Source organism: Macrobrachium nipponense, chromosome 13 (genome assembly GCF_015104395.2).
Source record: "Macrobrachium nipponense isolate FS-2020 chromosome 13, ASM1510439v2, whole genome shotgun sequence".
NCBI lineage: Eukaryota > Metazoa > Arthropoda > Malacostraca > Decapoda > Palaemonidae > Macrobrachium > Macrobrachium nipponense.
The window spans coordinates 11,983,888-12,000,043 of NC_087206.1; the positions used below are offsets into that span (position 1 = coordinate 11,983,888).

At 34.9% G+C, this 16,156-nt stretch overlaps 1 protein-coding gene across 1 annotated transcript in view; it reads left to right on the forward strand.

Annotated features, from left to right (window-relative positions):
- The window catches only part of LOC135225644 (uncharacterized), a 29,273-nt gene extending 14,755 nt beyond the window's left edge, over nt 1-14,518 (forward strand). The window contains exons 2-3 of the mRNA XM_064264970.1: nt 8,515-8,875; nt 12,005-14,518. Of these exons, the coding sequence (XP_064121040.1) occupies nt 8,515-8,875; nt 12,005-12,033 (390 nt within the window). The 3' untranslated portion in view covers nt 12,034-14,518. The remainder of the gene's footprint in view (nt 1-8,514; nt 8,876-12,004) is intronic.
- Nucleotides 14,519-16,156: the final 1,638 nt, after the last annotated feature.

Consider the following 16,156-nt stretch of genomic DNA (forward strand, 5'->3'; position numbering starts at 1 on the left):
CATTATCATATATAAATAATAGGATATATGATAGCGCGAAAACAAAATTTCTTATATAATTGTATTCAAATCGCGCTGTGAGCAAAACGGTAAAAGCTAAAGAGTTAATTTTTTTCTGTTGTATTGTACACTAAATTGGAATCATTGTAAAACGATCAATGCAACACAGAAAATATTATCACCAAATGATGCATGAATTCGTGACGCGCGGATGTAAAAAAAAGCCGTTTTCAAAAATTCACCATAAATCGAAATATTGTGCTAGAGACTTCCCGTTTGTTGCAAAATGAAGGTAATTGATTGAATATTACTAGAATGTAAGTGTTGTAGTTTACAATTGCAGTTTTTGACCATTTCGGTCGAGTTAAAGTTGACCGAAGGACAAATTTTTTTTATTTATCGTTATTTATATGAAAATATTTCAAAACTGATAAAAGCTACAACCATGGGTTGTTTTTTGTTGTATTCTACATGAAATTGTGCACGTTTTCATGTATAAAACTTTATGTAACGGCTAATTTAAAATGATGCAAACATTACGACAATCGGACAAAAAAATGTATGATTTTTTCGGAAGTTACCGCGCGGACGTAAGGAAAAAGTTTTTTCATAAATAATTCACCATAAATCGAAATATTTTGTTAAAGACTTCCAATTTGTTGAAAAATAAAGGTAAATAATTGAATATTAGTAGAATGTAATAGTTTTAGCCTACAATTGCGTTTTTCAACCATTTCGGTCGAGTCAAAGTTGACCGAAGGTTGAAATTTTGGCACTTATCGTTATTTATACGAAAATATTTCAAAACTGATAAAAGCTACAACCATGGGTTGTTTTTTGTTGTATTCTACATGAAATTGCACACATTTTCATATATGAAACTTTATGTAACGGCTAATTTAAAATGGTGCAAAAATTATGACAATCGAACGAAAAAATTTCTGATTTTTTTCGGAAGAGTTACCGAGCGTACGTAAGGAAATTTTTTTTTATTTTTTTTATTTTATTTTATTTTATTTTATTTTATTTTTATTTTTTTTTTGTTTTTTTCCATAAATTTACCATAAATCAAAATATTGTGCTAGAGACTTCCAATTTGTTGCAAAATAAATGTAAATAATTGAATATTACTAGAATATAAGAGTTTTAGCTTACAATTGCGTTTTTTTACCATTTCGGTCGAGTCAAAGTTGACCGAAGGTTGATATTTTGGCACTTATCGTTATTTATATGAAAATATTTCAAAACTGATAGAAGCTACAACCATGGGTTGTTTTTAGTTGTATTCTACATGAAATTCCGCACATTTCCATATATAAAACTTTATGTAACGGCTAATTTAAAATGGTGCAAACATTATGACAATCAGACAAAAAAATTTATGATTTTTTCAGAAGTTACCGCGCGGACGCAAGGAAAAAGTTTTTTTCATAAATTCACCATAAATCGAAATATTGTGCTAGAGACTTCCAATTTGTTGCAAAATGAAGGTAAATGATTGAATATTACTAGAATATAAGCGTTTTAGCTTACAATTGCGTTTTTCAACCATTTCGGTAGTCAAAGTTGACCAAAGGTTGAAATTTTGGCACATAGTTATTTATATGAAAATATTTTAAAACTGATAAAAGCTATAACCATGAGTTGTTTATTGTTGTATACTACATGAAATTGCGCACATTTTCATATATAATTCTCCATGTAACGGCTAATTTAAAATGGTTCAAAAATTATGTCAAAGTGACGAAGTAATTTCCGAGATGTGGCGCTGATACTTTTTAGTGCGATAAGAAAGAAATTCGCGCCTGCGTAACGATTGTAAACAAAACAACGCCTTTATCCATGAGCTCCCAGCATCCCCCAAGGCGCGTGATTCAAAAGTTTTCGCCTAGTAGGCCTATATCTATTTTTCCGCAAATTTAAAAAAAACTTTATTATATCGACGTACCATACGTCCAATCGGCACCCAACAGACAATTTATATCGACGTTTAATATGTCCAATCGGCGTTAAAGGGTTAATGCACGAATAACATATGTAATAACCAAAGAATCCATTTTAACACCAACACAATCTGGTTCAATAGCTGGCAGATCCACCCTAGATCCCTTTACACATTTAGAAGATCATATCAAAAAAGGCTTTGAACAAAAAAAAAATTAATAGTAGCTATATTTTTTTATATAGAAAAAGCACACGATATAACATGGAAACATAACATCATGCAAAAACTCCGCTCCAAGGGACTAAGAGGCCACTAACCAATATTTAGTAAGAACTTTTTAACAAACAGAACTTTTCAAGTAAGAGTAGAAAATTCCTACTCAGTAACCTATAAACTGGAAGAAGGAATCCCTCAAGTAGTGTCTTGAGCTGTACATTGTTTGCTTTAGCAATCAATGACATTACTATAAATTTACCAAGTGGTGTAAAAAACAGTTTATATGTTGATATCTTTGTTATTTACTATACGAGTAGTAATTTGAGACATGCTCAGAGAGTTCTCAGTACTGCCATTTCAAATACTATATGTAGTTGGACAAATTCGTTGGATTTAAATTTTCAACTGATAAATCAAAATCAATCATCTTCTACAAAGACAAAAGATGGCTGAAGAACCAAACAATCAAACTTCACCTTTATAGCACTGAAATACAATTTTGTAAAAAAAAAAAAAAAATCAAATATCTAGGAGTAATATTTGATCAACATTGAAATTGGAAAGAGCACATCAAATACATCAAAGCCCTTGCCATATTGAAAAAGTTATCTCACACTAATTGGGGAGCAAAGCGAGAAATTTTATTAATGATATATAAGGCAACAGTCTAATATATTCATCCACCTCAGAATCTGCATTAAAAACTCTTGATGCAGTGCACCATGAAGGCGTGCGATTGTGCACAGGAGCATTCCGATCGTCCCCAACAAGCTCGCTTCTGGTAGAGGCAGGTGTGTTGCCCTTGAAACATACAGTAATTTGATAACTATACGAAGAGGTCTTTCATTGCAATCGGGATCGTCTCCTCCAGCTAACTGCTTTCAAAACTGTAATCCAGTAACAGAAGTCAGTAGTACTAGCTCTTTCCCAAAAAGAGCTAAATACTTAATGAACTTGCATAACATAGATCCAATTTTTCACCCACCAATGGAATTGCCACCACCGTGGATTTTAAAACTAATAAAGATATGTACCGCCAACATGCTTTGGAGCACATTAGAAGAAAAGGCAACAAATTCATGGTATATACAGACGGCTCCAAAAATAATGTTGGAGTAGGAGCATCTGCATATTCGAAAAATATGTTAATCAAAAGAAGCCTACCTTTAATATCATCAATATTTACTGCTGAAGTCACAGCCATACAGATGGCTCTTGATATGATATCTGAGGCAAAAGCAAGTTTCTCTGCTATTTTCAGTGACTGACGTAGCACTATAGATACTATACTATAAGACAGTATAAATCAGTAAACCAAATAGTGCAGGAAATACAAATAAAAATTCATCAACTCCTCCAATCAGGATTATCAATAGAAATATGTTGTATCCCAGCACATGTGGGAATAAAAGGAAATGAAAATGCAGACTCAGCTGCCAAATTAGCCTGCACTATCCCTCCAACAATTACACATGCCCCAGTGTCAGACTGGATAACATTTGTTAAACCATTGATTTACCAGGATTAGAAAAGAGAATGGGCCTCAGTGCCAACCACAAATAAACTTAACATAAAAACTGAAGTGTATGCATGGAGGACATCCTCACAGGAGGAAAGATCAAAAGAGGTGATCCTAAAAAATCCCTGCTGAGACTATATGACTCGTTGTGTAGATCCAAACTAGACTATGGCTGTCAGATTTATTCCTCAGCTTGTAAAACCAGGCTGAAGGAACTGGACGTTGTACACAATGTGGGGCTGAGAATATGCTCGGGCTTTTAGAACTTCGCCTGTTGAAAGCGTATACATATGTTGATACTAACCAACTTCCCCTTGATCTGAGAAGGCAAGAACTAGGATTAAGGTACATGGCTAGAATTAAAAGTGCTCCCAAAAATCCCTCCTTCCAGGTGCTGAGGGAAGCAGACTCACGGGTCTTTTCTGGTATAAGAGCCTCTAGACCATTTCAAGTAAGACTAAATGAAGATGTTACATGTAATCATCTTAAATCCCAGAAAGTCATGGAAAAAAACATCCTGTGTATCCTCCATGGCTTGTTCCAGAAGCATCCGTGTGCAAAAAAGCATATAACAAAAAACTGTCCTGAGGAAGAGATTAGGGGAAAATTCTTGGAGCACGAAACTGTCCATACTAATGTGACAAAAATATATACGGATGGATCAAAGTCAGATAGTGGTGTTGGTGCAGTTATCCTTGGTGATACAGCATATACAGCTAAACTACCTGACTTTGCATCCATATTCACAGCAGAATTAACAGCCATAGTATCTGCCCTGGATATAGTTTTTGAAAGTAGCGACACTAATTTTGTCATTTACTTGGATTCCAAAAGCACTTTAGAAGCTATTAAAAAATTCAATAGCTTCCATCCGTTAGTTCAAAAAGTTCAGGAATCACTTCTCCATTTGTATTATATGCGCAAATCTGTCTGTTTCTGTTGGGTCCCTTCACATGTGGGGATTTGCGGAAACGAGATGGCAGATATAGAAGCGAAAGCTGCTAGTGTCTCATCAGAAACAGCCTTTAGTAAAGTGCTCATACAGATCTAAAAGGTCCTTTTAGGTCTTATATTTTAAGCAAATGGCAAGAAAGATGGACTTCTCCTCCCTCATCTTGCCAATAATAGAAAGTACAGAAGTATTAGAAATAATATATTGCTGTGGCCTTCGTCTTCCAGTCTGATAGGTGAACAGAAATACTAGTTTTAAGCAGACTGAGGATTGGGCACACTTAATTTGACCCATCAGTTTATTTTAGAAGGGGGCAGCCTCCCAAAGTGTGCTTGCGGTGGCAAGATGTTAACAGTGGAGCACATTCTGGTTGCTTGCCCCAGATATTTTAATCGGAGAGAGAGAGATATCTTAGGGGTAAATCCCTTTGTGATATTTTGGGAGATGAAGCAGATATTTCTGCTCTCATCTTTTTGAAGTCTATAAACATTTTTTAATAACATTTAATTAGTTTTTATCTATCACATCATATATATATATATATATATATATATATATATATATATATATATATAATATATATATCTATATATATATAATTAATATATATACCGGTAGAGTGGGGAAGTGCGCACCTTTTTTTCTCTTTTTTACCTCTGGTAAGAGTTCTAGGAAGAAACTGAAAAAAGTGAGACATGTTTTTATTGTTTATTAATAGGTCAACCTTTTGCACAACTTGAAATGTTTATGAAAATATTTATGTGGTAGGTAGTGCAAAAAATATATGGGTGCGCATTTACCCCAGGGTTTGGGGGAAGTGCGCACTATGTTTTTGTTTTTCAAATTTAAGCACACTTACGCTTACTTTAACAATCCTATGCATACCTTAGATGCAATACACAATAAGGACTTTAACCAAAAATATGATGTGTTTATTGTGCGTTTACTTTTCTAAGATTGCTGTGGTGTGGCCTGTACAGAAATCTTACGATGGCAATTTTCACGTTATGGTAATCATATTAGCTTCATGGAGTCTATTGAAATAGCTTTTATTTCTTAAAATGTGATTCTTTGTTTGCATCAGATATTTTGAATATATCTTATTTCGTATATTCTTCGTGAAAACCGCAGTTTCACTAATGAAAATGAAGATATGGCATATTTTTTCCCAGGTGATGCCACATCTGAGTTCAGGGGACCTATGGTTTTTAAGAGGATTTAAAAGGTCATGGTCAATATCATTAAAGGATACTCGCACTCGGTCACCCACTGGGAACAGTATGGACAGTCCAGCCCAAATGACTCCCGTAAACGTCTTCACCCACAACTGAGGCCAAGGAAATAGTCTATAATTTCCTGAAATACTTCATTTTATAAAAACATCTTGAAGGTCCTGTAACTGATGTTTCGAAGGCTATCCAGAGAACATCTGAAGCAACAAAAGTGTTAGATATGACTGTTCGTAGACTTAAGAAGCAAGAGAGGCTGGAAATATAGTGGAATCTCCAGTGTTTCAAAAAAGAAAAGAGAAAGTGAATCCTGTGACTGACTTGGATGATTTTGATAAAAATGTTATGCAGAGAAGGAATGCGTGGTTGTCTTTTCCAAGGGCATAATAGATCGATTGACTCAAGAAATTTATGTTTCAAGTCCAAACACCGGAGCCAACAGGCCACTCAGCCCATATACAATTATAGAAAGAAAAAGAAGGAATAGCTAAGTAGAATCGGGAATGGAAAAAAAAAGTTAACAGAAGAAGCAAACCCTTTCCCTCGACTCCCAAGGTCTAAAGTGAATCCTCCTAAGAAGGATTATATCTGCGGGAAGCATTTAATGGGACTTACATACCTGTAGATATGACAACTCTGCCTTTTCTACCTGGCCCCACCCTAGCGATCTTAGAAAAGTAAACGCACTTTAGTAGGTAATGCATGACTGATGATGACGAATACCATACTAGGTAATGTATTTCTCAACGCACGACCATGCCAGGCATTTCTGAAGCCTTGAAGTAAACTTTGTTTTTAATAAAGGAGGGATTAGACAAACACTGAACAATAGCAGTAAGTTGGAATGCTAAGGGTTAGTTACGTAACAATAAATTTTGCTAGCATGCTCTATTTATGCCCATTAATTATGTATATACTAAGGTAGATTAGGCTATAATTATAAGTTGCTAGGTCTAAGTAGTGTCGCACCATCTGTAAAAACTTTAGATTTATTGACTTTGACTTTTTCTGTTTTGTTATGCTCGAAATATTGAATATGTAGGCTATGAGGCATCAACCAATTCATTTAGATAGCAATTTGTAGGTGATTAGTGATGAAACCAGCAGGTGCGCGTTTACCCCATGAAAAGTTGCGCAATTACCCCACCCTTCATTCATGACTCACTACTCATTAATACTTAGACCTAGCAACTTATAATTATAGCCTAATCTACCTTAGTATATACATAATTAATGAGCATAAATAGAGCATGCTAGCAAAATTTATTGTTAGGTAACGAACCCTTAGCATTCCAAATTACCGTTTCGTCCAAAATTTCTTTCAATGCTCCGTTCTCTCTGTACGAAGCCGTGGTGGTCTATTTTCTTAATGAGATAGTTGGGTAACACTTGCTAAAGTTGAATCAGGAACTCTGTCTCATATTCAAACTGTGATAAAAGAAGAAAGAAAAAATGTAAACCTGTTTTTGACGATTAAAAAAAATAACTTACTTCAGTGCGCACTTACCCCAGGGGGTGCGCACTTCCCCCACTCTACGGTATATATATATATTTATTTATTTATTAAGCATTTTCTTCATTAATTCATTCATTTGTCATATGGTAATTTATCTAAACCATTTTTTTCATGCACTTATTAACTCATTTATAATGTAATTTATTTACTTTTCATTATGGCGCTGAATGGCTTCTTTAGCCCCAGTGCCTGGGCTTTTGCCCTAAAACTCATACATCCATCCATCCATAACAAGGCTCCATATAGGACGCACAAAATTCTCGCATGGTCACTTAATGTCAACACCACATGCTGACGTATTGAGTGCCCAAATTGGACCCAGCAAAGATCAATTTATCTACGGAATTCAAAAATGAAAAGTATTCTTGCTGAAAGCAAAGATTTTTCAATTAATAACATCATAAATTTTTTTAAACAAGACAGGTTTCTCAAATAAAGTCTTAAATTTTTTTCATTTATTTATTTATTTTATTTTTATTTATTTATTTTTTGTCCCCATTTTCAAGATTAATCCCTGAGAACCAGCCCGAGAAGAGTCTACTTGAGACTCAGAGGTCTGGAAAAACTAAGCCCAATTAATAATAATAATAATAATAACACACCTTGCATTGTAGGCATTACTTGAGGTTCTTTGTAGTGTTCCTTTTCCCTAGCTCCAATCCTTTTACTGTACCTCCTTTAATATTCTCTTTCTTCTATCTTACTTGTCTCCCTCTCCTGACAATTGTTTCATAATGTAACTAAGGTTATACGTTTAAAACCTTTTACTCTCAATTTCCCTTTCGGCGCTGAATGACCTCATAGGTCCCAGTGCTTGGCCTTTGGCCTAAATTTAATATTCCATTCCATTCCATTTAAGGCTTATGATGCACAGTAGTTATTTGTAAGATAAGTTTAGTGGGTTGCAGAGAGCACAAATATGATTGCTCAAAAGTGTGAAGTGTCGTTGAGTTAGCTTTAAACAAGATTATAAGGTGCCCAATGTCATTGAGCTCATAGGTTTTCCAAACATCCCGTAGCTTTGGCACCGGAATAAAAGCAAAATGGGCAAGATTGGACACATTATGGTAAATATAAGCTTCTGCCTACCCTTAAATGATCCTCCATCTCCAGCATACTAAAAAATATCTTTTTCAGATGAGTTGTCAGGACAAAATTCCCTCTCTGCCCCACAATTCTGAAGAATCAGAAGCTTCTCCTTTGCCAGAGCTTCCCCAGGAACCAAACCATCCACCTTTGCAATTATCAAGGCCGTTGCCCATAGTTGCCCCGTTGAAAACGTCAACCACTGAAATATCATCACCACTCAAAGATTCCTGCTCAAAAACTTCAGCTATTGTGGTATCAAGTCCATCACCAACAAAGACTGTAAAGGAAATCACATTTTCCCATCCCCAAAGTAAATTGGCTCAAGAGGAAACACGTGATTCGCCCAAGGAAAGTCCCAGTCAACCAGTTGGGAAGAGAACTCGAAGAGCTCAACTGAGGCCTAATGAAGGTAAGCTATTGCCAGTTAATCTTTGGGTATAAGTAGTGTATTATTTAAAATTGAAGAGTTTCTTGGTTTAAATAGTCTTGCCCAAAATAAATCATAATTTATTTAACATTATCTTTAGGGCCAACCTTAATGAAATATCTCATGAAGGGAGCCCTTTATATTATTTTGGGTCCGATTATTAAATAGTTAAACCAGCCCAGTTATAAATACGTGGCTTTTACAGTGCTGGCCATAGAGATTTCTTTTATGCAAAAAATTTCAATGTCATTGTAATATTTTGCAACATTTTGATCACTTGATTGTTACAAATACAATCAGCATTTATAACCTTTTAACTTAAACCCATACTTAGTGCTAGGTAGTTGGAAGTTAGGTTACTTTTAATGAACCATTACATTGAAATCCAAGTGTTTGTAGAAATTTTTTTTATTTGGTTTGTGAATATTGTAGATACATACAATACAGCCTTGTTGCAGAAGTGGAATGCAGCCAAATGATTAATTATGCGGCCATCCCAAACTTTCAAACTGAAGATAATGGGCAGAATTCATCGATTGTTGACACCTGCTCACTGATTTGATGGTGGAGATATCAGGTGGTAATCCAATTTAAAGCTAGGTTAAAGTCTTGGAATGAATAGTCTTGATAACTGTTTCCTTTAACAAATTTTGAGGTGGCCCAGAAATTTGTTTTTACCTATTTGTTAGGGCAAAGTAATTTATTCATAAATCTAGTAAATTAGTCCCCCATAAACTAATGTGATTATGCAGTGTTTGGTTTCATATTTTGTACCTTCATTTGCCCAATTGGGTACTTGACTAATCTCTTGGTGTTTCTTGCTGTGCATCTGCCTGTCCTGAGTGTAGCTTGGTTTTTTCTTAACTTCCACTGTTTGTTAATCTGCCAGCACTACAATACCACCTTTTATTCACAGTTGTGTTGGACTTTTGTTTGAAGATAGTTATAGTGATGTTACAAATTCTGGCAATCCCAGAAGACCCTGCAATAATTCTTGTTTTTAAGTGAAAAATTTATATTCTGTACTGTATTATACTCTAAAAAAAAAATAATTTTCATCAGAAGTTGGCAAGCATTTAAACAAATAATAGTTGAGAGGAAGGAAAATCATTTGGTTTTGTGTCTGCCAAGCTGCCATGTCAGGAATTTGACTTGTCTTGGTTTTCTGTGTTACTGGTGTTCATTTTTTATGTTCATCATATACATACAGTTCATTGCACAGGAGTAATGGTGCTAGAAAATCTAGCCAATTCAAGAGAGCTTGAAGTCCATGGTTTGAGGAAGACAAAAATATGGACATTTCAGAAATTTGGTAAATTTGTCACCTGCACAAGTAATGAAGTGTGGCAAATAATGAAAGTCATGAGAGAGCCTAACATATTGAATTATGCCTACATCATTTTTTTTTGTATCCCTCATATAAGTGCAGTGCCTTCTTAAGAATCAGCATGAGGAAAAAGAAAAGTAGTGAGTTTCCAGTACATATACTTATGGTTTTTTGAGGTTCACCTTTAGATTGGTTCTACCCTTCTGAAAGAGGTGGATATCCTCATCAGAAGGTAGAGAGGTGGTGTGCGAGTGTGTACTCGTGTGGAGTTAGCCATCACTTTTTCATGGTTGTTCAATCCAATTAGTCATGGAATAACAAAGTGCAGTATTGACAGATTTCAAATCCTTGCAACAGCTCTATGACCAGGTGAAAAGGAAGGAAAAGAACCAACTTCCCACCAGGTTTCTCTTAATAAAAAAAAAATCCATTGCCCTCACTTTTCATTTTCATCCCTGAAGAAACTCCGTTGACCCTATCTGAACTATTACTGCTTTCCCAAGAGAAATTCTGTCCACTTTTGCTTCATCATGGATGGATATGCAGAGTTCAGCTAAAGCTTCATCATGGATGGATATGCAGAGTTCAGCTAAAGAAAATTCCCCTCCGACTCATTATCAGGAGATTCATGGCCCATTGCTGTCTGTCATTATGCCTCCTATATCTTTCATTTTGCATCGTCTCAAATATTTTAATTTTATCATCAGTTTTTATCATGAAAAGATGGGAGGAGGAGATGGAGAGTGCTCAGTAATATTATTCTTCAGAAAGTGCCATTACTTTTTGTTCCTAGTTTACAGTATACCACCCAACAGTTTTGAGAGGGAAGGAGTTTGTCAGGACTAATTTTTTCATGGGACTGTAGTTTAAATACAGTATGCTGTACTATTTTTGTATTGTGTTCATATGGTGCTGTTTAAGCAATACTCTAAATAGAGAATAGCATCATTTGTGTATGTATTAAGAAGTGAGTAAATCTGCTTATCTGGAGGTGTGCTATCTTTCATGATTTCATGCTTATGAGGTTCTTAAAACCAGTTCATTTTGTATATGGGGTGACTTGACTACTTTATTTAATCATTTGGGTAATATCATTTGACTGCCACTTCTGTACTGAATGAGTGAGGGTAGAATTGTAAACCCTCAAAAACACCAGATTCACAAATAATGGGGATAGCAGCATAGCAAATTCATATATTTTAAGGATAGAATGTAAATCCTCAAAACACCAGATTCACAAATAATGGGGATAGCAGCATAGCAAATTCATATATTTTAAGGATAGAATGTAAATCCTCAAAAACAAGCAGATTCACAAATAACTGAGTCAGCCCATAGCAGTTCAGAATCATATACTTTAAAAACCAATGCCAGCAGCGGATTAGCATTATAGTGACTGATCCACATGAAAGCTTTTAATTGCTTTAAGAATTAATATTGGTCCTAAGAGAAAAGGTACTGAATAATCCTGATGGGTTCCGGTGCTTGGTCCTCAAGACCTAAATTTCATAATCAGTCAATCTTATGAGAGAATTACTTAGTTCTAATTGTTCGTCCATACACTGCTTTGTGTAATTTCATGCAATGAGGATGATGAAATTGTGGTTCTTGCTACTTGTCATTTTTGGAATCTGTGAGTAGTATGGTGTGCAATGAAATGTTGGCAAGAATATTTTCGTAAGAAGTAAATTTGATAGGGATATCTTGGGGTAGTTATTCAAGATATTTTATTGGAAATATACTTAAAGATATTCATGTACTAATTGTTTTAATTTTTTTTCCAGCCAAAAATACTGGTGTATCATCATCATGAAAAGTGGACTGATGAAACTTTCTGGAAAATTATTTCCAAGTTCTTCCTGTAAATTGCAAAATTTCTGATAATGTTTAATGCTACACGAGTATTGTGATAGAACTTATTAGGTATTATGTTTTTAACATTTTCTGTATGATTGTAAGTCATAAAACTGCCCATGGAAAATGAAAAAAGTTACATCCTAAATTGAAGTCTGTTGTTTCATGGCAAACCAGCCTGAGAAGAGCCATTGTTAGGCACAGAGGTCTGGATAAACTAATCCTTTATAATAATAATATTTCATGGTAAATCAACAGCAAAGAACAGATAACCTTACAGTTAATGGACAACAGATGGAATGCTGACTGGATGATTTTCCAGATTTTTTAGTTGTAAGTGGGTAGTGCTTTCATGCAACTACACTACTAATGGAAGACCATCTATGTGAATAATGGCTTGAACAAATGAAAAAATGCAGCTTTAGGACAAATAGAAGATTCAGGGTTTAGAAGGTGGTATTGTACATGTGTGTGTAGGTGTTGATATACCAAATTTAGTACTTTTTTTATGGAGGTGTCAGTGTTTCGTAGAAGTGCTTTGTTTCAGACTGTAGACCTTGTAAGATATTTTGACATTATGTTGCAAACATAGATGTTCATATTTTAGATTTAGATGTATACAAACATTACACAGTTTATACTTTTCCACAATAAACTGCAGTTCTTCCTATGGAGCCAATATAGTGGCTTTATCAGTTTTACCCTATATATGTGTTATATAGTTCTGTTTTATGAGGATACATTTTTGGAAAACTAGAGCAGTTTAGTTTTAGTTAATGTAGCTGTTATGGATCCAAACTCATGGTGAGCATCTAGTTCACTTGCATGAGTATGGACACAATTTATGTATTGTTTAGTGCAAAAACAAGATTGTGTATATTGGAGGATTCATCTGCGAACATTTAGTAAATTCCTATGATTTATTCAAGATTTAGTAATCATGTTTCTTCTATATGGTACGTAGTTTCATGTGAAGTTTTTCTTGTGAAATGTGCCTAAAGGATAACTAGCAGTAGTAATTAATAAAACACACACACACACACACACACACACACAAGGCCTCTGGTGCTACTTTCTTGTTATGTAGTTGTTTTTATTCAATAGTATTATACAGAAACTACTTTTACATTTAATATTCTCAGTCATTCACTAACATGTATGATTGATAGTATGGTGCCATGAATGTATTCAAAGGCAACTGGTGAAGAGTTGTTGAGTACTAGGAATGGCCTGGGATAGCAGAAATATTTTTCAGGATGTAAAATGCTGTTAGTTAATAGATAGTTATTCCATTTCAGTGGCGTCTCAAAATTTGAAAGAATGACTTACAGATTTGGATGGTTAAAATTTAGATTCTCAGCATCACTGGAAAGAAAGTTTTAATGATACAGACATGGGTTCCATTCTAGTAATATTATAGATGAGAGAAAGGAGCAAGGATTCACTCACACTGCCTTGGCAGTGGGGTAAATTTTCAACTTTTAGTCAAAGGGCTTCTTTTGTTTCAGTTACATTGTAAGAGGTCGTTTCTAGAATTTTTAAAGAACTAGACTTCAGAAAGCATTTATGTTTTCAGGGAATTTTACTTACATTTGCATTGACACTGTTACAAGTGAGTAGATGGTCCCAAAAAGACAATGATAAAGAACATTTCTCTTACCATGTTTGATTACTTCTGCCAAACAGACATTCCAGATGGTCAATAATACATGTACTTGAACTGAGCGGTATGGGTGAAATTGTCCAAGATCACACAATGCTACAGCTGTTTACGGATTTTAACCTGACAAACCATGTTGATTTAAGGAGTGAGATCTCTTAATCTATATCCCTACTTTTCTAGTGTTAAAGCATTGCACTACATTTGAGAATTTTGGAATGCATGTTATAGTTACCATTATTTTGGAATGCATGTTGTAGTTACCATTATGTATTAGTCTATTGAATGTTAACTTTTGTCCATATGTAAATTTGATCGCAACTGAAGACTGTATTGTCACTGTAATTTTTATTTAACAAATCCAAGATTTATAATTTCAAATTTAAATTATGATGTAGGTATTAGAAATGATTTCTTCCCAATTTATTCACTGTGAAATCAGAGCTGTAAGACAATTATGGCAGTTTTTGCCAAATATTGTTAACCTTTGTTGTTCCTATAATTTTGTAAATAGTATATTCAATATTCTTGTTTACAGTAAGACTGATTTGTAATGAAATCTGGTTATATTAATATTTACAGGTGTTTGTGGTGAAAGATTATTGATGTCCAATTTCCCTTTTTGTTCAGTAATATGCTTTATTTTGTATAGAAAGCTTCTTTGCATTATTTTGTAATCATACAAGGTTTGTGATATAATTTCATTAATATGCCATATATTCGAAAGTTATTCTTGTACTGGAAGCATTTTGTAATGGCTTAAATTAATTGGTGACTGAATAAAGTCTTTCATTGTAATCTCTGATCCAATATTTGTTCTGGTCTTGTCCTGGTAACAGGTCATTTGTGATTGTTGCTGATCTTTAACAATAAGAAATATGAAAGATTATCTTGTGAAATGTTCACTTAATTATTAATTGAATGTGTCATGTGGTGATTGAAATAGAAAGGTTTCTCAAACACTTGATAAAAACACTTTCATGTATGATGTACGTCATCACCTATTTGTAAACGCTACAGTTGCATATGGCAGTCTACCAAAGGTCATCATATTTGTTATTATTTAGTAATTTAATTACAAATGGTTACAATATGAGTTCTGTTATGCATTTTATTGCTATTTAGGACTCGACAAATAACAGGTGTATGTACAGCAAACAACACTCCACTCTAATTTTTATTATTTATTACCAAGTGCTATATCTTATCAAGGGCATTATGGTAGCTATTTACGTGCTTGTAATTAATTTCAAGAGGACTGTCCCTATAGGTAGGTAGTGATGCTGTATCCTTTAGCCCACAGCTGCAGTATGTTTTTAACCTTTTTACTGTTTATCTAATCTCCTAATAACCTTCCATCTGATAGTCCAACTTTAGACTTTCCTTCTAGTTATTACTGTGTTAAAACCTTTCACCCTGAACTAGTGTTCTTCACCCATTCCAACATTAACAGATATGTCTGTTTTTTTCCTTCACTACCAAATGTCCAGTTCACCACACTACCTTTCTTGAGAAATGCCCAGTTTACCACATACAGCACTACCTTTCTCTTTACCAAATATGGCCTCAAGTTTTAAAGCTGTATCTTCCCTGTGAATGAATTTTTTCCCGAGGCTGACGGTGAGGGAGCACCATAAGTCAGAGGTGAAGTTGGCTCCTACGTTACTCATTATGTATTGCGGTACTCCTTGCTTGTCAACCCAGCCCATTAGTGGCCTCACACAACCTTCTGCTGTATGTTGCCTTGCTGGTATTGCTTCTGGCCATCTGGTATTGTGGTCGATGATCGTGAAGAGATACCTGTACGCCTGAAAGGAGGCCAAGGGTACCACAATGTTAACGTTGATATAGGCCAGTCGTCACTGCGTTGTGGGAACTCCTATCCCAATTTTTATGGTTGTCTCTATCATTGGTGGATAGGTCATTCCAAGTAAGGGCGGGGTTCTCTTACCCAAGTTGCCGTCGTCTTCCTTACTATCCGTCTCCACTTTTGCTAAGTGTGTATCAACACTTGGTTGTCCATATGCACCACAATTTGTCATCCTTCTAACGTGGAGTACTTTTCTTCTACATTGCTGCGCTACTCGCATCTATCATTAAGAAAAGTGACCTATGGGTTACAGGAAAGATTAGTGGCAACAGATTTGATTGCTTTTTTAGTCATTATTTCAGCAAGGTTGGATGTAGTTGAATTGTTCCTATGAATTCTTGGACTGCTTTAATTGTTATTGGCTTTGGTAAGTCGGGAGGGGCTTGACCCCTTTGGGGCTTATTTGGTGGCCCAGGAATTCCACTACTGGTTCTGCCCATTAACATTTGTCCTTTTGGGCTGTAAGTCCAATTTCTTGAGTATTTGCAGGACCCGCCTGATGTCTCTCATGTGTTGTTCGATGCTGGGGCTGAATATAGTGTCATCAAAGTA